At 43.6% G+C, this 24,423-nt stretch overlaps 1 protein-coding gene across 7 annotated transcripts in view; it reads right to left on the bottom strand.

Moving 5' to 3' along the window:
• SPATA13 (spermatogenesis associated 13) overlaps positions 1-24,423 on the bottom strand; it is a 130,366-nt gene that overhangs the window by 14,595 nt on the left and 91,348 nt on the right. For 4 of the 7 annotated variants that reach the window (XM_015852092.2, XM_015852095.2, XM_032442162.1 and 1 more), the window contains exons 2-5: positions 22,450-24,237; positions 11,777-12,139; positions 9,796-9,940; positions 182-318 (exon numbers count right to left, since the gene is read on the bottom strand). In XM_015852092.2, coding sequence (XP_015707578.1) covers positions 182-318; positions 9,796-9,940; positions 11,777-12,139; positions 22,450-24,237 — 2,433 coding nt within the window. Of the gene's footprint in view, positions 1-181; positions 319-2,488; positions 2,782-9,795; positions 9,941-11,776; positions 12,140-13,973; positions 14,283-22,449; positions 24,238-24,423 lie in introns of those variants that run through there. The other 3 variants (XM_015852097.2, XM_032442163.1, XM_015852098.2) reach the window with 3 other exon arrangements.

Below are 24,423 nucleotides of genomic sequence, written 5' to 3'. Positions count from 1 at the left end.
TTGGCATCTGACCTTGCACGCTGTCTGAGGCAGAATACCACAGCTGCTGGATATTTTACTACGATGGCTACAGCCATTGCCCTTTTTATTAATAACAAACCACCCACGTGTGGAAAACAAGCAGTCCATCGTGATAACAATGCAAAGATTCCTCAGAGTGGAATGTAACCCAGGATGTTACCTCATTAATGGCGAGCTGTTCCCCTCCAGGCTGCAGGTACCTTGGTGTGGCTTGGCAGATCTCCTCGTAGCTGTAATCTTCCTCGCTGCCATTGTCATCAACCAATGCTGAAGATTCGGTCCCGCCATCTGCAGCAGCTAAAACAAAAGGCAGAACAGCTGTTTGTGCAATCATTCCTACACAGGCACCTATTCCAAAACCAAACAATGCAAGAGGAATCCTTTGGAGTTGCCACTGTTACTAAGAATATAACAGTAACAATGAAAGTGTAGGGCTGCCTGGAAAAATACTCTTCAGACATGAATTACTCTTTATTCTTTTTTGTAATTTTCTCATTTAGCATCCAATGAAATGGAGATATTCTCCTTTTGTGTGCAAAGAAAACAGAACTACAAGCTTTTTGATTATTATTATTTTATATTTCTTGGAGTTTTCTTTGCTAAATCCTGAAGAAATGCAAAATAATCTGACCCAGAAGAGAGGTCTGGGCGCAGTTACCACCTCACAGTGACAGCACTCAGAGGGGCTGCTGCCAGTCCCCAGCCCTGTCATATCCCTGACATGCTCCCCCTGGACACACTGCCATCAAAACGTGTGGGCAGCCCACATCTGGTAGGGAAACACTAGAGAAACAAGGTGAGCTTCATCGTTGCTGTACAACCACAGAAACCAAGAGAAACAGCATGAAAATGACTGTATCTGTGGACACAAAAAATCTGGAATTACTGCACAAAACTTCACAGATGGGTTTTACTATCTGGGGTGATAGGGCCTTGTGGCTATCAGCTCTCCTTCACAAGTGGAAGGGACTAGCTTTGGCACCAATAACACAGGTTGACTCCGGTCCATGTGCCTCAGGGCCAGACCCTTGGCTTGGAAAGCCAGCTGCAATGCAGTGTCCAAAACAGTTCTGAGGATGAGCATGAAGCGCTCACCATCGGTGTCTTAGTGCTTGAATGCGCTGTCTAGTTAGTCCTTAATTTAACTCTTTTTAATTTATTTTATTAATAAATTAAATAAATAATAATAAATTAAATAAATAAATATATAATATATATTTATATATATATATATATATATAAAATATATATATATATATAAATTTATATATATATAAATTATATAAATATAAATATATATAAAAATAAAAATTAAATAAATAAATAATAAATAAATTAAATTAATGAATAATTAATTTAAGATCACACAGTCCTCAAAAACCCAATAAAAATAATACCCAGAATGGGCTGCTAGTGCTGAACTCCTTTTTGCATGTCTGCTGTGTCCCAGATAAGCAGAGCAGCAGCCCAGCAGCCCTCTCCCTTCCAAGGGGAAGGGATTTCTTGGCTGAATTCTTGAACCTGATGCTCCCACCCACCCACAAGGCACAGCAGCAGACCATGCCCTTGCTTTACCCATATCACAAATAGACACATTATCAGTTATCTACTGTATGGGGATGATGACTTCAACCCCCACTCCTGGCTGCTCAGACCATTACGAGCTTCTTTGCCCATTTGGGTGTTGATGTATGAGAGATCAAAGCTGAGAGCCACACAGATTAAATAAAAAAGAAGCGTTTTGTTTTCTTTAAAGGAGGAAAAACATGCCATGGTCTCGATTTGACGCAACACAGCTGTACTACCATGCTCTGCTACCCACCGGCACTTCAAATATGCACTCATGTTGATGGCATAATAACAACAAACAAGGATGGGGGAATTCCTTCTTAAAAACGAAAAAAGAAAAAAAAAAAAAAAAACCAAGATTTTTTTCCTAGAGGCTTATAAACCTGAGCACTGATAAACTTCTCAAACACACCCTGTAAGATGTATCACAAAACCTGCAAATGAATAATTCATGAAATCAATGTTTAGCTTATAAATCAATGATGACGATGACAAAAACAACACCCAAATCATCGCAGTGACCCTTTATACATCTCCTCTGCAATGTTGGTGCTGCCTGCTGGTTTGTTCTGGTGAGTATGGCACATGAGGATGGCACACGGAGACAACTCAATTCATTTAGATCCAGGTGCAAAATGACTGCAATTCTGGGGTTGCTGACTGCTCATTATTCCTCAGCAATCAACAAGCTCACGTTGTCTTTGCAGGCAGGGCTGTGAGCTGGGGATGGGCTCCCTGGCAGCTCAAAACTTAAGGATGCAGTGGAGCGATCCCACCTCCCAGCTGCTCGACCACCGGTGTCATCATTGGCTGCCGTGAGTGACACGACACATCCAAACCCCCCACCAGGCACAACCGCCTCATTCAACACCGTAACAAAAGAAAAGTGTGTACTCACTTGTGCCCATATGAAGGCTCTCCAGACTCCAAAATCGTGCCACTCCCCCGCGGGCCACCATGCTGACACCGGGGTACCGGGCCAGGGCCTGTGGAGCTGCTCAGGACGGCCCGGCTGTGCCCCGCTGCAGGCTGAGCTGCCGGGGGAGGAAGTGCCAGAGCGGCAGCGGGAGGCGGCCCCGCGGCGGCGGGGAGGGCATCTACCTCAGTGCGATCCGAGCCCAGCCACTGCGAGGGGAGTTCCCTGAGTTACACAGGCGACTATCAGCCCATCGCTGTTACATTACACCAGCTGCGATAACAGCAGAAATCAACAATGAAGGCTTTTTTTAATTCTGTTTTTTTTTTTGTTTTTTTTTTTTTTCTTTTTAACGTGGTTGTTGGAACTGCCTCGCAGCGAAGTGCTGTGTCATTACGCAGGGCACCAGCAGCCAAAAGGTTAAGGCTGCAGCACACAGAGAGAAAAGGGAGGGCAGAGGCATTTTCACACGCAAATGGCAAGCAGGGAGCGAAAACAGGGCCCTCAGCAGCAGCTACGGGCTGCAATGCCCCACCATCCTCACAGGAGTCACAACTGGTAAAAACACAACTGCAAAGACACAAACCAGCCAGGGTACATCACTGCACTAGGTACACTCAGGTACATCACCGCGCTAGTGAAGGCTTCTCACTTTGCAGCAGCCTGAACACAAGCTCTCTGCCATGTCAAAACCCCTCTTTCTGAACTGCCAAAGGGAAACCAGATCAGACACCACACCATTCTTACAGAGGAGAGATTAGAAATCATCTCTGGAACCCAGTCATCCGATGTGACTCTTGCAGAGTGGCACAGAAGTGCGTGTTTGCCTGGTGACTCATCAGCACTCTGTGGGCTGCTGCCCGCCCTCCTCCCCTGCACAGTTCCCAGCTGCGTGGCCATGAACGCAGCTGCCACCAAAGCACTGCTATGGGGTGAGCTGCTGGTGGGTTCATATCCTCACAGATCAGCTGGGGACAGGCCAGGGCTGTCCTTGCAGTTAGTGTGTCCTCACTCTGCTCCCAACAACACTGAACATGCTGCACAGAGCACAAATGCCATAACAGCAAAAGCAGGTTTGCCACCAGGAAAATCTTGTTGTAGGTACCCTCCTATGTTTGCTCTCAGCTCAGTGGTTTGCTATTACAAAGCACAGGAAGTTTGAACACTAATTTTGGTGGCCTTAAACGATTTGAACAGACAGTAGGAAGTACAGATCACGCAATACATCCCAACAACACTCAGAATGTATAATAAATCCCACTTCATCCTTTTCTCAATATTCTATCGAGGCTTTACACAAGAAAATGTCATGGGACCCACCCACCCTAGTGCCCCCAACCCACTGCTCTCTGACAGCGGCAGGCAGCAGATGCCTAGTGAAGAACATAAAACCATATGAGGCATGTAATGGGGCTTTCTAATGTACTTCCCTTCATCCCAGCTATCTGCAGATCAGATTCCTCCTGGGGCAGATGTGGTATCTCAGTGTTTAATGAGCCAATATCTTCAAATCGTATTCTGAATTTCAGTAAGCTTTTGGGATCTGACATATCATGCACAGCAATTAATTTCATAGTTTAAAACTATATTCTGTTTTGAACTTAACTACCTGAGACTTGCATTTAGTTCCTACATCATTAGAATAAATAACAATTCATTTTCCCCACGCCAATCAGCATATAAAAGAGTCCAAGCCTAGCTAATATTTTTTTGCATAGAGACAGTGAATGGATTTTCCTACCCTTTTTGCCTTTCTTTCTATTGTCCCTTGTAAGAAAAGCCTTTTGAGGTGCAGAGGAGCGGGCAGATGGCCCCCACATGCCACTCCAGTGGCACAATCAAGCTTTCTGTTTTGTTCTCCATTCCCTTCCTACAAATCCCCGCCCTTCTATTTACTGTTTTGACGGTTACTATGCACTGAACTGACATTTTGTTTATCTATAGAATCACAAGGCAATTGCCTTCAGAGAGGCATCTTGTCCAAAGTCCATTCCTCAGTAAGCTGGGCTGGTTTTCCTCCATGCGCACTACCTTGCTTTTATCAACATCACATTCCAGCTGCTGACAGTGAATGCGCAGTGTATCACTGCCATGAAATCCTTCCTGCAACTTTCTTCAAGCAGCTTGTGTTTTCACTGCCATGAACAACGCAGCCCACATGCAGAAACAGCAAACATCTCCCTTTCCCCGTTATCTGTGAAGACACCAAACACAGAAGACTGGTGCAATCCTTCACATCTCCACGCATTATCTCTCCCCTTTATAAAGCCAATCACTTTCCTCCTCTCTCAGTGCCTCATCACTCAGTAATTCATAAGAAGACCTCCCCTCACATCCCTCTACAAAATGCACATTTCTGCTTCTTCATAAGGGTCCACCATTTTGCTGCTGTTACTCTCTATTAGACTTTCAAAGTACTATATACCTTATTTATACATCCTATGTCCTGTTGTGTCAGATTCACAAGTCTGCTGCTCACTGGATCACTCTGGGTGCTTTTATACCATCGCTGCTGTCATCTAAATTTGGCCCATGAACTACGCCCCAAATTCTTTGTTTCCTTCAGCTGGGTCAACCAACTCAGCTCCATAGACTAAGACAACACATACCCTCAAAGAGCTGTTCTTCTATGTGTAATTCTCCACACACACCTGAGGAATGACTCAGGAATTGTTTCCCTTCTTGTAGGTTTCCTGCTTAGTTGCAGTCTAACCTGGTCACTGGCAACTCAGCCCATGGCAGTGGGTTGCAATGAGATGTCCTTTGAGGTCCCTTCCAACCCAAGCCATCCTACAATTCTATGATGTCTCCTTTTATGACTGTGTTTGTTGCTATTGATGCTTCTTTGATTTCCTTAGTTCATCACATTTATTATCATTTGTGTGATCTCAGGTGGTTCATCATTTAATCTTGTTATGCCCTATTCCGGCACAGCAATCCTAATCCATGGATCCCATGACACTCAATGGTGCAGTGAATTTGTTAGTTTTTCTTTAATACATTAGAGACGCTCTTTCACTAGCACAACTGCCGCCCCTGTATGTTTGTATATGTTGGTAATGCTCTGCTAGCCATCTTCCTTCAATCACATTTATTATACACCCATATGCCATGTAGCTTCTTTAAAATATGTGTATTTCTCCATCTTTCTTTTACATTTTCACAACAGGCAACAGAGTTTCCTGTTGTCTAAATTCTTTTTAAGCCAAATTTGTCCTACAGTTCCTATTTTGCAGTAGAGTTTTGCCATCTTCTGCCCCATCCTTCATTTCAGGATCACTTAAATTGCTTATAAAGGATGTGCTACCCCATAATGTGTATTAGTCCATCCTGCCAGCTTTCCCCTAATTCTTTGTTTGGAAACTACTCTGTAATCTCTCGATTTGCATGGCAGCGCCCTGCTTTTCTTTTGCCTCAGAAAACAAAGGATCTTTTCATTTCAAATATTCCTCCGTTTGTAAGTAATCCAAATCTCCTTTTTTACACCATTTTTCTGCAAGAAGGTGCCTGAAGTTACAAAGAGCTCTCTGTCTGACACTGAGCACATTATTTGGCAGCATTTCAGATAGTTTTACCATCAGGCTCCTTATCATCTCCTAGTTCTCACCTGGCAGCTTCAGCTCTGCTTCCTGCCCACTGCCATTCCCAGGGCACCTGCCTGCCCCACAGCAGGGAAGGGCATTTCATGATGCTCCTTTACCTCCTGTTTCTGTCCTTATGCCTGCCTGAGCCTTTCAGTATGCAGCAGCCACCCAGGAGCTGCTTGCAAGATCAGATGTGTTCCACCCACCGGCTAACAGTCACAGACAGCCACCAGAGCAGCAACCGGGCAATACATTTTTCCTGCTTTCTCATCTACTTACCTTCTCACTCTTCTAGAAAGCAGGACAGCATTAGCAAGGACACGGTAGCAAGCTGCAAACTGTTTTCTCTCAAGGAGTGATTAATAAAATCTGCTTATTCACTTCCATAGCCAATAACTTACACGGGGTGGCTTTTTATCTGGCTGGTGATAGGGGTAGAGCCTGAAAACTTCCTCTCCTAGTCTGTGCCCCAGCTGCACTTTGCACAGGCAGCACATCTGCTCAAATCTAGCCCTGATGAACAGTGAAAACCTTGACTGAGTTGTGAAAACCTTGATGGAAGGTGAATGGTAGAGTGGGCAAATAAAAGGATGTATTGATCTCAATGGCAAGATCCACATTTCAACCATCTAAACTCCCATTACAATCAACATGAATCGAACAAGCTGAGAGAGGAATTCAGTCCACTTTAAGGAAATTCCTTATCAAATCTACCCTGAGGGAAATTACTAAGGGCTCCTATCAGTTGCTTAAACATAGGTTCTTAGCACCATTTCAAGTATTTTGGATATCCCACTGGCCTCTGGCTGCCACTCATGAGGGGAATAGGTTGCCCATAGATTCTTGGCCACAACTGCCAGTCCTGTGCATATACTCAGGTATCCCATGCTGTACTGGACACCAAGGGTGGGCAACTTAATCAAGCCCCAGACCACCACTGCCTTTGAATGGTGTCTGAAATGGATACTTTCATGTAGATAGTCACATTTGAACTAAATTGAGGTGACTTAAACTTGGGCTGAATCCCACTCCACCTACTCAGAGCTGAGGCTATCTAAAGGGGTTCACAAATAAATTCAGCTAAATTCAAGCCCACAGGATGTTAAAAAGACAGAATTTCTGAGATATTTATAATAATTTCTTCTATTGTGACAATTAGGTAACTTTGTTCATATTAATTTTAAACTGTAATGCTACAAGCACAAGAGTATCAATATGCGCAAGAGTAGCAATAAGAGTCACAAGTGAAGTTCTCCTTACATCATTTCTGTCTCCTATGGCATGAAGATTTACTGCTTTGTAACTGCTGATTTTCTAAAAAATTAAATCTCCAGTTCTGTCTCCCACTGTTATAAAAGTAGCCATACAATATATTAGGCTTTAACAAATCACTACAATAAGATACAGCTGGTTCTCAAGGCTTGGGTCTAGAATTTCTGTCTATAATAAAGGGCTTTTGTGTTATCAAATTTCACTGTACATGAGCAAACAAAAAACTCTCACATGTTCAAAGACAAGGAAATGCCTTGTGAATTTAAGAGAAAAAGGAAAGAGACCAGAATGTGTGACACTAGTCACTTCATTATTTTCAGCTGGAGCTACTTAAAAGATCTGTGCAACAGCCCTTTAATTACAAAGCCACTTGCTTTCCCACTTGCCTTCAGGGCTTTCATTAAAGAAGTTTTTCCTGTTCAATTTCTACGTTTATTACAACAAGTCATAAAAGTCTAATCTAGTATAATAAATGTTGCTTCACTGCCTTGAAAACTGGCAGAAATCTTGCTTTGAGCACTCATCATCCTGATGCTTATATTGAGGAGAACAGCTATAGCTGAGTACATGGAAATGTACTCCACTCAGGCAGTTGTCCAGGGTAACTAATGTCACTTCATGTGATTAACAAATACAAAATGGAAAGGACAACTCAAAATAAAACATTCTATAAATTGATTTGTAGCTGACAGGTTTTTGAGCAGAAATTGGATATTACTCAACAAAACTTTAGCTTAGAATCATATAAACCAAATACTAACTACTAAACATAAGTGTAATTTTACCAAAGAAACACTAAAAAATGCTTTCTGTTAGATTTCCTGCTGAGAATCATGGAACCACCAAGATTGGAAAAGACCTCCAAGATCACCTAGTCCAACCGTCTACCTAACACTAATGTTTCCCCAGTAAACTATGTCCCTCAGTACATCTAAATGTTTCTTGAACATCTACAGAGACAATGACTCTACCACCTCCCCAGGCAGCCCATTCCATTACCTGACCACACTTTCAGAGGAGAAATTTTAACTATAATCCAACCTGAACCTCCCATGGTGCAACTTGAGACCATTTCTTCTCACCCTATTGCTAGTTATGCTGGAGAAGAGGCTGACCCACACCTTGCCATAACCTCCTTTCAAGTAGTTGCAGAGAGTAATAAGGTCTCCTCTGAGCCTCCTCTTTTTCAGACTAAACAATCCCAGTTCCCTCGGTTGCTCCTCATAGATTTGTGCTCCAGAGCCCTCATGGCTTTGCTGCCCTAGTCTGGAAATGCTCCAGGCCCTCAATGTCCTTCTTGCTGCAAGGGGCCCAAAACTGCACACAGTACTCAAGGTTTGGCCTCACCAGAGCTGAGTACAGGGGGACAATCACCTCCTGCTCCTGCTGGCTGTGCTATTTCTGGTACAAGGCAGGATGCCATTGGTCTTCTTAGCCACTTGTGCACAGTGATGGCTTGTGATCAGCCAAGCACAGACCAACACCCCCAGGTCCATTTCCTTCACACACTCTTCCATCCACTGTACCCCAAGCCTGTAGCATTGTCTGGGGTTGTGGCCAAAGTGCAGGACCTGGCACTTGGTCTTGCTGAATTTGTAGTCATAGCAGGCCCTGATCCAGGCAACTTTACTGATTCTGTGTGCAAAGAAGCAGAGTGGAGCCTCTCAGCAGAACTTTGTGACAGTGAAGGCTCTAAAGTGAACATTTTGCTTCTTTCCAGCCCTCATCACTAAAACACAACTGTTCAGATTATGCTCAGTGTGAAAGAACACAACTGGTACTAACCCAAACTCACCTGCCAAGAAATGTTCCACTAAATATGACTTTACATTACCTACAGATAACATTGCATGCTAATAGGAAAGAATTACAGAAAAAAAGCCACACAGCATGTATCGGATGCTGATAAAGAGTACTGCTTCCAAAAAGGCAATCTTTTCCAAGAATCTACCCATCATTGACCAGAAATCTGGCTGGGCTGCCTTCATCTCTGAGTAAGCAAATGCAACTGCAAACACTTCTCAGAAACAAGCTATTCAATTATTTAAGGTTTTTCTACCTAGGAAGAGAAGCTGAATGCATAACAAATAATATTTTAAATATATGTGGTGTGGTTTGGGTGTGAACTCAAGCATTTTATACAATATTTCCTTCATATTTCAGTATTAGCTGTGGGCAAGTATGTGAACACAAAGTGGAAAATAGAGGAGCACAAGTGGCGCAAAAGAGTAAACCAGAGCAAAGAGGAGGTGTGAAGAACAAGGTTTGCACAGGCACCACAGGGCAAGCTACTGACAAGAAAGTTATAAAACTAAGCAACCTAACTGTGCACAGCTTTGTCTGCACCATTTCCTATTTCACACTGAGCTACTGAGCTGGCCAAACCAGGGCAAGAAGCTGAGATGCAAAGTTAAAAGGGCTTGCACTTCTCACCATTAGATGTTCTCATCTGCCGCCGTCGCCCAACGCGGTCCAGGCCAATGGGAGTGCTCTGTGAAAAGGTGAGGGGCCGGAACCTGGCAGAGACAGCTTTGTAGGGGGGCACCTGGTGTGCGGGGACAGGCGGCCGCGTGGTGGGCTGTGGGGAAAACATGAAACATCGGTGTTAGTAACCAACTTACTCAACATTCTGCTGAGCACAACTTGGCATGAAGGATGGTTCCTGCTGGTAGTCCAGCTAATTACACGAGCAGCAGACCTGCCCACCTCACACAACCTGACATTCCTTAAACACTATTCACTATCATCACGTTCTGTAATGTTATAGTTCTCTGTTATATTGAAACTCCATAGTTTTCTCTTCCAATCAGGCACACAATGTAATTTTCATCTTGTAATTCTCCACATCTAAATGCTCTGGAATCTAACTGATTTCAGGTCAACTTTGCAAATAAATACCCATCTGAGTGGGTTAACCAATGAATGACCAACACTCAAGAATGACCAACAGTGTTGGAAGTTGCGTATATTTCCTAGACTGCTTTTTTCCTTCGTATAGTAAAATAGATTTCTTTTGTAAGACTAAAATAATGGTCTAAATGATCCCTTGGCTCTAAAGATCCCAGGAGTCACATTAAAAAAAGATAATATTTAGCTTAAGTTATTTAAGTTTACGTAAAAGACATTTTCTTTAGTCAAATAATTCTTTTGCTTTATTTTGACTAGAGAACCACCTATTTGGAAATTGTGTCTAACTTTGTGTCATCCCTGAACAACTTCACATCAACCAGATTGAATGACCTGGCATAAGCTCTCCATGTTGAACAGCAAAATCTCATCATGCAAACTATAAAGACATATTTAATCTTCTCTTGTCTTTCAGTGGTCCCATGTAAAATACATCTACACACGTATTCCTGATTCATTAGTCTTCTCTTTTTTTAACATTTCAGCTAAAAATATACTAAGGGCTGTCAAAAAAACCCAGTGTGCATTTAGTACAATTTAACTGCAACCTCATCTTCAAACTTCATTTCCTCAGTGCTGTAGCAATGTCTCAGGATCCTATCGCTAAACAATAATAAAAAGTAAGTCAGATCTGTTGCTTCAAATAGCTAACAGAAGTAGTCAGTCACTGTAGACAATCAGCCAATTAAACAACAAAGTTATTTACTTGAAGACAAGTAATGTTTCTTTTATAAGGCATTAATACAGATTCCTTCCCTCCCTAGTGCTGTCACTCCATGGCAGACCTGTGAAAGCCATCATTTGGCTTAAAAATGTGCCTCTCTTGGGAATGCTCCAAAGTTTTGGTCTTAGCCACAGTACTGCAGTCCCAGCAATGTGCTCACTGAAGCCCAACCCCTGCAGAAGCATCCGAGCAAAGAAAGAGTCAACTCAAATAGCTGCTCTGATGGATAGTCCTTTAATAAACTGAGCTTGGCTTGAAGAAATACCCATTAGTTTTCAGCAGTAACTTCCCTGTTAGTTTTAAGTACCCTTAATAATCCCAGGATTCTGAACACCACAACAATCACTGCAGGTTTGCACAGATCTATTCTTGGAGATTTTGCAATGACTGGCAAACAATACACTTTTATCCCATGTTTGTACTCCTTTGTTCCTCAGAGTCTACACCCTATAAAGTAACTAAATACAGAGCTGTATTACACACAAATGAGCTCATACACACCAATATGAGAAGTAACAATCACTCCAAGAAAGAAACAAGGTTAATTTACAATACAACAAAGATATCCCAAACACAGTATCGGTTTTATTCCATGCTGTTTTGCTTTTTAACAACAAGACAAAGTAATTAGTGACAAGGAAAGCAGAAATTTGAGTATATGCTGTCAGCTTGACAAAAGGGAAGGAAGAAAAGGAAGCATCCATTCTATTTTCTAGGCTGAAGATAAAGACAAGGAAGTGAAAGGGTCTTATGCAGTTTGCAGAGAGCACATCTCTATCTTACTTGTGTCAGCAGACCTTCAATTTCTTCTGCCGGACCGCTTCCATAGAAATTGACCCCACCTATTACAGAGATGGGTCTTCTTTTTCGCCCTCTGGAGTAGCCTACTGTATTGCTCTGGATCACAGACCCAACAGGAGCCAGTCCTGGCTGATTTTCTCCATCCATGCAGTCTGTCTTTTGCGACTCCACAGCAACTGAATCTTCAGGTATAGAGATACTTCTGATTGACATTTGGCCATAGTCTGAGAGTGGTCTGGGCCGAGACCTTTTTCCAGAGCCCCATCTCCTGGGCGTGACCCTTTGCGTGTCTGTCTTTTCTTCATCCTGGGATGAGGACTTCTTCCAATGGTCATCAGAAACAACCTTTTTAAATGTGAACAAGTCAAATAAGCTACAGAATTTTCTGATACTTAAATCAATTGTTTTTCACATGGCAGATCAACTTAACATTGCTAAAAAGAAAGTGTTACCATAAATACAACAAGCGCAGCTGATGATTCAGGAAGACAGTAACTTTGCAAAGGAAAGATATCATGAGCTGTTGGTGCTGTGTAAAGTTAACACAACATTGGCAGCATTTCTTAGGCAAGGAACATCACTAACACCATTTGTAACTCATCTATGACCTCTGCAGTGCCTAAAGGCACTTTTGACACTACCATGAATACTACATTCCCTTAGTCCTGCCTTATGGCACTTGTAGAACTTCATGAACGTAGGAAATGACAAATGTAACATCTGCTAAATAAATAAATAAATAGATAAACCCACACACTTTCCTTTGCTTTACCTCCACCCAGTGATGGAAACAAGCTGTGAGTCTCAGTGTGAAGGTTTCCTGATGTCAAGTGACTGTATGTGAAACCAACACGGATGATCACATTCCTCCCACCACCCTTCCCACACTCTTTCTAGTGTCAGATCTACAGATTGTGTGGCTGTGTGCAAATTGGTTTAGTGAGATGATTCATTTTGGAAGGGTGAAATTACTTATCTCTCCAGTCAGGTAGAACAGAAAGAGTGATACAACACTATAATACAAACACAGGAAAATTAATCTTTCCAAAAAGAAAGCTAAGAAAACACAAATGTCATTTGTATTTAGCAGCCCATTTGGCCCACTGAGGTTAATGCCCATACGTGTCACATCTGTACTAGCACTGCAAGTTCAGTTCAAAACAGCCTTGACTGAAATACTTATCAGTGGCAACATTTTGAAGGACTTCAGTCCACATGGAGTAACACAGCTGTAAACTTCTCTATCAAAACTTCTGAAGCTTTTGAGAAGAAAACATTGCACCTAAAAATTTGTATTCACTTTTGCCTTAAATTTCCAAACTCTCATTGTTTCGTTGGCCTTTCCTGACTCTTCTAAACAGAATAGAAAAAAAAAATAGAGAGAGGAAGACAGGTGTTTCTGTGTTTGATTTTCACGACTGCCTGCTGGAGCAAATGATAAACTCCAATTCACTGTGAGCAACTCAACCCTGCTGTAATTTCTTGTGTGAATTAAGAACTAACTCTGACCTTTTTGTAGTAAAAATCAGCCTACTTCCTTATCAAGAATCTTTACACTGCCCAAGTGCATTTCTTACAACGTTCAAAGCTAAAAAATATTCCAAAAAGAGAGGCTACGTTTTGATTCTCTCTGGCTACCATTTGTTTCTGTTTTAGATAAGTTGAAGGCATTTCAGGTACTGCATATTCAAAGCAACAATTAGCCTGGAGCCACTGATTTACAATGAAGCCTGTATAAAATGGCTCATCCTCTGTTACCTTCTGCTCTATGTGACATTTTCAACCAGCACAGCAGATTTTGACAGCTAAGAGAAATTCCACTGTATGAAACCACTTTAACTAGTAGGCAGCATTATTAAATAGCATTTTAATATGATTACTGCAATTGAGATATGAAAAATGATCCTTTGTTCTACATTAAATTCCTCCATTTATGACAGGAAATTTCCCCTAAATAGATCACTTCCATAAATCCTGAATTCTGTGGTGTCACAGCCATCACTCAGGAACACTTGAGCTTCCCTGCAGCTTTCAGCCCACGACTGGCTGAGCTGAAGCCATTCAGAGGGAAGTGAGCACCCAGCTGCCACACCAGCAGCTTCAGCACAGCGGGTGAGGCTGGCACTAAGCCCCCTCCAAGGTCATGACAGCAAAAGCACAGGTTAAACAAGGTTCTTACCTCCGAATCAGACACGGGTAGAGGGTCTCCACATACACAGTAACTGAGACAGGAGTTCATCAGAGTCATTTTATATTTCTATTTTTCAAAGCCTTGTCACTAAGAACCACGAGTGCAAACAAACTCCCTGCATAACCAGTCAGGCAAAGTTCACCTCATGACCTGCACTTTTAGACTGAGGGAAGGACACGTCACATGTCATCTCCTAATCTGCTTTTTACACACTTATCTTGAGCAATAACATTTGCAAAGAGAGGACTGTTCCCCTTCTGTAGCACTCCACCTACAGTAGTTGATTCAAATGACAGCGAGACTGATCTGCTGTGCAATAAACAATCCTGAAGGAGGTGTATTTTTAGGCTTACACCCATAAGTTGCACTGAAAAATAGTAATAACAGAGAAATAGTAATTCTCTCCTAACAAAAAAAACAGAGGAATCCAGACTGATAACCTCACATTGTTGTAAATGACCTACTCAGGCAGGAGGGGCCCGATCAAGAGACGCTGACTGCCAGGAAGAAAGTACCCAATGTGAAATTCATAGACTCCAATACTTCAGGTACTTAAGCAAGCTCCAGCTATCACCAGCTTCATATTGGTGTAGCTCCACTGACCTCAAATGATCTTCTCTTGATTAATCCCTTACAAGTGAAATTGTGTTTATATTTGACATTTACAGACACAGGTATAGATATGCACGGCACGTAATGCAGGGCAAAGATCAGTGTCACATACTGACTCCAGAATTCTAAGTGCTGGTCAGAAATTTCAAGGAATTTCAAGATTCCCAAGAACTGAAGGTCTAATGAGAGCCTGCCAGGCAGGCTATGGCACAGGGTTACCAGTGTTAGCAAGCAAGATCATACATCTTGTTCTTTAGGCTGCACCCTCAGTTAAGATTCATAAGTCTGCAAACACAAACAGATCTAATGATTTATAGTGGTGCAGATTAATAAATGTTATCTGGACATTCCTATAACAGTGTATGAGATGTATTTCAACAATCTTCCTTTTTCCTGCCAGCAGTATTTCTACAGATACAACCATTTAAAATGAACACTGACTTCAATCCAGACTACATGTTTTTATTGGCTACCGTTCCTATGCAACATGTCCATCTTAACTTTTAGGGTGGTATTCAGCCCCAGATAACCCACACCTACATGTCCATCTTAGCATTTAGGGTGGTATTCAGCTCCAGATAACCCACACCTAAGTGCTGATGTCTGTCTGTACATTCACCAGATGTTAAAGCTCTCACTGTAATCTGCAGAAACCTCAGGCAAGATTCTGTTGCCCAAACACAGTCACCCAATGCCATGTCGAACATAGAGAATCACAGAATCATCAACCTTGGAAAAGGCCTCTAAGATCATCCAGTCCAACCATCCACATATCACCAATATTTCACCACTTGGCATCCTAAGGGACCTGCAATATCTCCATGCCCCATATGCATTATGCCAGTGCAGCGCAGGCCCTACAGGAGGCCGGAGCCATCCTGAAGCAGCCCCTGGATACAGGGCAGGGGAACTGCCCAGGGCGCCTCCAAAAGTGTTTACACTCAAGCAATCAAGTTGAACTCCCACACAACAGCATCTGTGGTCTGTGGGACCTACAATCAGCACAACATACAGAACAACTCAGCCATGTAACACCAGGAGCCAAAGGCCAAAATGCTGTGAGGAACCCAAGTAGAAGAGATGGCTGCATCACAGAGCACGCGGCCAGCTGGGATGTGCTCCTCCTATACCTGGCCCAATCTGATTTCCCAGTGCAGGTCTGGCAGCTTCAAGGGCTCAGCTCAGCTCTGACCTCAATCTGGCACAAGTATAACCCTGCTGCACTCAGGGGAGCGCTGCTGCCACTGGCATTCTCTGTTACTCATTAACACCAGTGTACACAAGATCAACGCAGATGTTTAACCACTGAAATCTTCACTTAGCCACTGCAGCCGAATAAGAGCCAGGCTCTGTGATTACTACTTAGGACTACAGTGTATATTTTATAAACTTGGCACCAAAAACTGCCTCCAGAGGGAGTGTTACGCAAGGCGAGGGTAACTCTCCAGAGCAGCACAAGATGTCCCTGTACACTGCAGGGAGCTGGGCTAGCTGACCTCCAAAGGTCCCTTCCAACTCAAACAATTCTGTGACTCTCCTCAATGACTATGACCTGATCTATGCACTATGGACGGTCTTGCTGATGAGGATGCAGGCTCTATCACTGAAATGGCAAAAATGGGCCACTACCTGAAATTGCACAGAGGGAATTCTGCTGGCACAATTATACCGCTCATAACATCCCATAATCGACAGACGTGTTTCGCTGCAGAAAAAAAACCCAAGTACAAATGCAACACATCACACACCTGCCACTTGTGCACTTGCTATGCTGGCAATGCACAAACAGTATCATGTGAGCTTTTGCTGCTCACATTATAAACATGGTGCACAGCTGAGGCTCCTTGCCCGCTCGTGTTCATTCCCAAGCCCTACCATCACTAATAGGAACTTCTTATTTGTATTTTTATGTTCCAGCACAGTTAACACTTCATCCTTTATAAATATATAAGAGTACAAGGGGACAGTTAAATCTCTAGAAAGACTTTTCCCATCTCCTTTCTCCTTTACTCTTCCTTCTGCCAAGAGAGAAAATCCAAATTTAAGAACATCTGAGAAGTTTTAACACAATTTTTTATGCCATATTTTCAGCAAAAAGCTGAAATGTGATGGAGAATTGGTCACGTTCTGTAAATGGTAAGGAAAAAGAGATTCTGGAGTATTTATAGGGAAAAACTGTGGGATTTGTGCTATTTCATGTAGATATCTCTGCTTTCATTGCAAGTGCACGTTACTGTGTTCATTTCCAGTTGTACATTAAACTGTATAAACTCATTGTACTAGCAACAACTATACATCAGTATTATAATCAGTGACTATTAAATAGCTGGTATTTCTGCATAATCCACGAACTACCACCATACAACACAAGAACTGCCAAATTCCTGGAACTTAGCAGCAGCATTAAGAATGCTTTTCAATTCATATGAGCTAGCAGAAATGTATAGGGCCAAGTACTTGTGACCTAAGTGTCATAAATAAATTTATCACCATCGTTTAACTAAGTAAAAGTCCAAGCAGCGTGTCTCCACCCAGGAGCGTGATAAAAGGGAACCTTTGCACTTTTTCTTGTTGCAAAATAGCAGCAGGGGAACACTAGTTGTAGTTCATTTATCATCACTACTAACTGAGGTTAGAAGGTTGTTTATGGACACGATCAATAATTTTATTACCAAACTGCTGTCACAGACACAGAGATTAGGAGACTCCGGATACAACAGAGCCTCCTAGAGAAAGTGTATTTATTGCTTTCTTTCCAAATTTCATTAAAAGGCCCTAAAGTGCAACCAGAGCCCAGTTACTTTCCACTTATCCACCGGGACTGACGATTTCCAGTGCTGCCATCACAGCGGTGGTTATCATGGAAATTACTGTTTTTACTGTATTAAAAATAAGGCACTTATTTAGTCAGTGTACGCATCTTCTATCAGAAACCAACCTGAATTATTATCACGTTACTTTGATTCCCAATGTGCTAAGAATCAACCCCCATTAGCTTGTGTTGCTGCAGTAAGTGCTTGTTTCGAAGTTAGAAAAAAGATGTGTACATTTCTACTTGAGGGGTTTGCTGGCATTAAAGCATTTGTGGAATTTTAACTAATAAATTTACCAGTAAATCACATTGGAAGATCTGTACAGATACAATCCCGAATCAAAGATGGCCATATGTTTCATAGGCACATTTAATGCAGGTTTGCTTCTTTTCACCTGCCTTGAAAGCATGCTTATCGCCATCAACAAGCCTAATGCTTTCCCAACATGCTTTACAAAGGTTACTGAGTTCACCTCTGTAATATTCACATTTCACAGATAAGAAGCAGACACAAAGCAGTTTGGTGATTCAAGTGACACAGGAAGAGCACAGCTGAGCTGGAAATGACCAGCAGATCTCCAGATTCTAATCTGTTCTTCAGCCTCAAGGATTTCCTTCATCTTCCCCTCTGTCATTTAAGTCATTTCCAAAGCCAAATGATGCTCTAACACTGCTTCTTTCTTAATTCAGTATCTAAATTAGAAGCTAGTGTGCCATATACAGTAAAGCAGCACTGATATCTTTTGAGACTTTCAAGATGTACAAGCACTAATTGCCCACAGATAATCCTGATAAAGCGTCTAAATCAAGACTTGGAACACCCCAGAGCACGTAGGAGGACTAAAAATAGCCACCATCTTCCTTTTATTTGGTGAAACAACTGTAATAGTCTGCCTGCAGCTTCTGTAACATCCGCTGGCAAACCTCAAAAGCCAGATGTTAACTACAGCTTGAAAGTGGAACTTTCTGCAAACAAAGCGGAACATAAAAAGCTGTCAGACTCCTAAGTATCTTTCCAGGAGGAGGTTCCCTGCTTCCCCTTCTCCCCACCCTTCCATAGCACAGTCCTATTGCTGGAGTCCAAACCCAAGCCCAAGCAGCCAGCAGGTCCCAAAAACAGTCTCAGCCTGCAGTGGGTGGAGCTGCTTTGGGCAACTGGAAGTCTGCAAACTATTAGTTACTAGAGAACAGCATGAGGGTGAGGCCATTGTGGTTTAGCTCAGGCTTGGAGGAGCTGAACCTGCTGTGCTCCACCTCTGCTCCATACAAGAGGGGCTCAGCTGCACCCCCAGCAGCCCCTGGGTGCCAGAAAAAGCAAGTGCCAGTGGCTCAGAGGAAACCCAATGGCTGCCTCCATTCTGTTCAGACATCACAGTATCACAGAACCACATATTGGTTGCAGTTGGAAAGGACCTCTGGGCCCACCAGGCCCACTCCTAGCTCCAGCAGAGACCCCCAGAGCAGAGTGCCCAGGGCCATGTCCACACAGCTTTGGAAGATCTCTAAGGGGGAGAACCTGAAGCCTCTGGGCAACCTGTGCCATTGCAGGGGAGGGGCAGCTGGGGGTGAGGGAAAGGCTCTGCACCAGAGGGCGGTGGGCATGAAACAGCCTGCACGGGGCAGCGAACATGGCCCAAGTATCGGAGCTCAGGGAGCATCTAGACAGTGCTCTCAGACATTGGGATTGGATTTGGGGTTATTTTGTGTGGAGCCAGGAGTTGGACTCGATGGTCCTTGCGTGCTCCTTTCAACTCAGGACATTCTGTGATACGTGAGTTCCATGGCCTGAGGCAGCATTCCATAGCCTGGGGTGTAAGCCCTGACTGTGCGAGCAGCACCTGGCACTACCTGACATTTCAGGGCACCAGAGCCAAGTACCAGACACTGTGCAAAGGCAGGAGGAGTGCAGCAGCTTCCTCCAGGGCAAACACAGTGAAGTCCATTTGCATCTCCCATTTTAGAATATATGTTTGCAGGGATAACAATCTCATGTGATTCTAGTGGTGTTTAGGAATGGCCAATTTTATTCGGAACTGCAGAGTTACTCTTAACCAGATCCAGAAATCAAATTACTGTCCATGAATGCTGCATGGCATGGACATAAGTGAGTCAACAGATTGATCTTAGAGCAGTTAAAATCTAATCTGCAAACAAAATATGACCCAGCTGAGTAAAGCAGAATTACCTCTTCACTATAAACTATCATTCACTTACAGTCATGCAGATAAGGTGTTGCATTTAAGTAAGAAAGTCTAGTGTAACATGAAGCCAGATGCCAACATGGCAACTTAAACAGCAGGTGCTCCAAGAGCTTGCGAAACACGAGGTAATATGTCAAATAATTCACTGCTGGGTTTTTGTCACAAGCACAGAAGAGTGTGTTGGTTTTGCAGCTCATGGCTGACAAACACCAGTCCAAAGAAAAGCTTTTGTTAACAAGTGCTGAGACACAGATCCACGCTGCATTTAGTCAGTCCTTCCCTGGCAAGCACCACCTGCAGAGATCAGCAACTGAGAAGGCCAAACACCTCACCTGCTGCGGTCTTCAGGTGAAACCAATAGGACAGCAGTGACAAGATGTCAAGCCTGAATCGCGGTGGGGAAAAACAAAACAGGACACTAATTGAAAGGAATCAGTAGAATTGTGAGAATACTGTGAAATCATCTTCACAGCGTTAAGGAAATGCTGGGTAGCTTCCACATCTGGGTATGCATGGAGATGTGAGCCTGGCTGCTTAGCACTGTGTAGAGAAATACATCTCCGAGCCACAGTGATTTTAATGGCTTTTACATGAAATCCACATTTAGAAGATGCGTGAAACAGGGAAACCATGTAGATTTGCTGGGGAACCTAAGGTTCAGTCTTTAACATTTTGGATTTGCATTGCTCAGCATTATGACACAAATAATTGCAGAGAACAAATCAAGCACCTGACTGTCAAGGAAACAATGCTGTGAGTGGGTACAGCTCTGCAATGCAGAAGTGTGAGGTAGACTTAAAAATGAAATATAGGCAAAAGTTCAAACCTTGGTGACTTCACTGTATGACTATGTGGCACTCGCCGCAGTGCCTGTGGGCTGAATAAGCTCCAATTAGAAAAACTGGCATCTCTGGTACCAAGGTAACTTTATGCATAATATTGAGGAGGAATACATGTACGATGAAACCCTGCAAAGACATGGCAGGGAGAAACCATGCTGAACTTCCTGCTTCATGCTCATGCTGAGTGCCATGGCTGTAGGGTTGTGCATGGAGTGGGAAGCAGGTCTGGAAAAAGAGAGGGCAGCACTTACACCCCTTGCACAATATGACAGCAGTCACCCTGTCCTGCACACCTCATGCTTCCCATCTATACCTGCACCCACCCCCAAAAACATTGTTTTTTTGGATCAGAATAGAAATCTGGGTGCAGCTGCACCATTTAGACCTATCCCCGTTGTCACTGTCATTTCCTTCATCTCCTGAAGGGCTCCATGCTACACCATCTGTGCATCCCCCACACAAACAGCTGGTACCAGTGCACACAGCATACTCTAGACAACTTAAGAGTGCACTAAATTGCACTCACAAATAACATCAAATATATTTTAATATGAAGTTTAAATTGCATGCTAGATAACAACAGAATGTGGCATTCAAACTACAGCAGTAGTAACTTTTATCCATCCAATGCTGACATTCATTTAAGAACTTCTGAAAGGCATCCTTGTTTCTGGGGAATCAAGGGGAAGGACGAGCTGAACTTCTCTTGTGTCATGAGCCCAGATCACCACTAGATGGTGGATGAGTAGCATTAATCCTCCCATATTGCTTCTGAGAGGCATCACTGGCACATGGATGCATCACAGCTTCTCACCCCTCTGGCAGCATGGAAGTGTCTCCCCAAACACACCCCTATGTGAGGGTATTGAAAGATGGATGGATGGATGGATGGATGGATGGATGGATGGATGGATGGATGGATGGATGGATGGATGGATGGATGGATGGAGGGATGGAGGGATGTGGCAGCCCTGGGACTCTGGATGAGGAATGATCCCAGGACCCCAGTGTTTGTACATACTGGGTTTATCTTCCAGTCTTACCATAGTTGTAACCATTACAGAAAGCAAACTTGCACTTCTCCAGCAGACTGGCAGTATCAGTGAGTTCTGTAACCATCCACAGTTAGTTTGTAAAAACCCCACCAGGCTTTTAAAAGTAAGATGGCTTCTCAGACATGATTAGACTAGCATGAAAGGCCGAAGTGTGCGCATAGCTAAGGTATATGACACATTAAGTCAAACCAAGGTGGCTTAAAAGCGCTGGCAGTTTAATTTTGTAAATGATTTTCACACAGACCCTCCACAGGGCTTCAGTTTTAGGACTGCATTTACTACTAATCTACTGGGGGTATGAAATATCAGCTGGATATACTGGGGTGCTGGTGGCTTCTTTAATGCTTCAGTGGCAACACACTCTGCTGCTCAAAGCTGGCAAGCAAATATCCAAGTAGCCTACACTCAACATAGCCACTGATGCACAATGAAAACACTGACAACAACCGAACATTTAACTTTCTCTATCATATATTTCAAGACATACTGCTCTACAAATACCATCCTGTTCTGCAAGGCTGCCACAGGAGAAGCATTTCACACTGAATCAACACTATTTCCAAATGTACAGGCTTCTTAGAGACCTTTTGGCTTGGAAGAAACATAGCCAGACCCTGCCCGGGCTGGTACAATCTGACAAGCCCACATGACAAGCTGGTATAACTGCAGGGTGTAATAAGCTGCCCTTGAAAATGGATGTGAACAGCTTGGCTGCCAAAACTTTCTTGGATGCTAATGCACAAAGGGAAAATAATTTGGTGTTAGCTTCCAAAGAGAATATATTAAAGAAAATAATTTCTGTCAGCGTATTTTAGCAATAACAAGCTGCAATAGCCATTAGTATTCCGGTTATTTTGCATTGTTTGCATTGTTTTGCATTAATAAAGAGAAAACCTGATGGATAAATACATAACTTCTAAAGGATTCTGCATTCTTTCTTACCTCTTCCTTTTTTTCTTCTGCACCAGGGGCTAAATTGAGGCTCAGCTGAGAGTGACTGCTGATGCCACTGTCCTCATTTCCATCATCATAGTACACGGTTTGCACAGTGTCCTGGAAGCAGACAGGATTCCTGCTCAGCTTTGGCCCAACCTCACCTCTCTCCTCACTCTCCGTGGAGCTCAACGACAGTGTGCTATGATGGTTTGAGCACTGGAAATCCATATTGCACATCATCTTCTCCGTGCTGGGGCTTTGAGGTTTTGGAGCAGTCGGCCTGACAGGGATGTGAGGATGTTCAGCATCACATGCAAACTGCTGGGAGGCTTTTGGTTCGTCCGAGTCTGTATCAAACACTTCGTTGGGAAATGGCCCGATGTCACTCAGAGTAGGGGACAATAAATCAGATTCCGCGATACCTGAAGATGTACTGAGGTTTTTGTCTTCAGCACGAGCTACATCCATTTCAGCCTCTTTATCCTGAGCAGCCACAGGGCTTTGTAGACAAGGTGTTCCTGGTGATGAAGAATCTAGACTAGATGCTGAGGAGGTGCACCTCTTTCTGTCATGATCTGTGCTACTGGAAACCCTGCGGGAGTAGTCATCATGCAGTCTGCTGTTTGACCTTGTTCTCTGGGACGGCTCACTGGGAGAAGGAGCTGTGCTCTTAGAGCCATCCTTCTTCCATGCAACATCTGTAACATTACTGACAAGCTTCAGAACTCGGTCAAAATCCTTTGCCCTGATGGGGCTCTTCCATCGCTTGGATCTCCTCTCAGGGTTCCCATTTGTTTTGTCTGAGTCAGCAGAAGTAACGCTCACAGTCCTTGCTGGCATCTGTTTTTCATTCGCAGCCTTGAGGTCGGTCAGGTTTGAGGTGGACTTCCTTTTGAACGAGCTTTTTTTCAGAAAGTTCAAGTTATCCGAACTTTTGCTTCTCCGATAGATGATCCTGTTGTTTTCTGAGTCCTTCACCAAAATCTCACAGATCTTTGGCTCTGCAAGGACAGGAGATGTTGCTCTGGTGCCGTTGTGGTGGCTCTGAGCCTTATCCGTGTCGAGCAGGTTGATGCGGCCGGCACCATAAGCCCGTCGGATGCTGCGTGAGCGGTGAGTGTTCCTCAGGAAGGACTCATCACCTTCCTCAGCATCAGAGCAGTCGGACACCAAACCATCCACTGCACTCTGGAAATCCTGCATAGGCCCCGAATAGGAAAACCTGTTAGTCTGAACTCTCACCACTGCCCCATTTGAGTTGTGTTTGCCTACACCATTCTCATTAAGGATATCGGGGCACTCCTTTGCTTGAATCCCTTGCAGAACAGATGATTTCAGCTTCTTGAAAGATCCCATTTTCCTGATGGAAGATAAAGCATTCCACGTGGAAGAGTTGCCCATCAAAATGAGAGAGCGAGGCCTGTCAGAGCTGGAATTCGCTCGTTTCCGAGGGGTGGAGAAGAAGCGCATGATTTTGGAAGGGCTGATTTTCTCATCTTGTGTTTCCTCTTCACAACATCCACTGGTGCTGTACCCCCCGTTATGACTGACAGAGGTCGTCAAGTTCGGAGGCTCCTTATTATCCATCACGATACAAGCGATGGCGTTGCTGTTCCCATAGCCATTCTGAAATGTGGTCATGCCCTCGATGGCATGGAGCTGGAGGCTGGGGCAGCTTACAGCCACGTTGCCATCCCCGGCAGCTGCCCTCGCTGCCTGACCCACATCTGTTGCACTCAAGCTCCTCTTGCTCCCACGTTCACCAGCCGAGTTGAGCTCCTCCGGCTGCACCGCCTGTGCCAAGAACACAAAGGTGACCATTAGGGAAATTTCAGTACAAAGTCTCCTGCTAAAAGAAGTTTGGACCTCACTGTAAGAACTAATGACACGAGTGAGCTCAAGGAGCTCCTTCCAGCCGCACAAAGGTGCACTGCAGCAGGGAGAGGACGTTAATAACACCCTCAAAGTATCATTGCAGTT

Source organism: Coturnix japonica, chromosome 1 (assembly GCF_001577835.2).
Source record: "Coturnix japonica isolate 7356 chromosome 1, Coturnix japonica 2.1, whole genome shotgun sequence".
NCBI classification, from domain to species: Eukaryota; Metazoa; Chordata; class Aves; order Galliformes; family Phasianidae; genus Coturnix; species Coturnix japonica.
The sequence above is the reverse complement of the archived record's forward strand: the minus strand, read 5'-3'. Positions and strand labels throughout refer to the sequence as shown.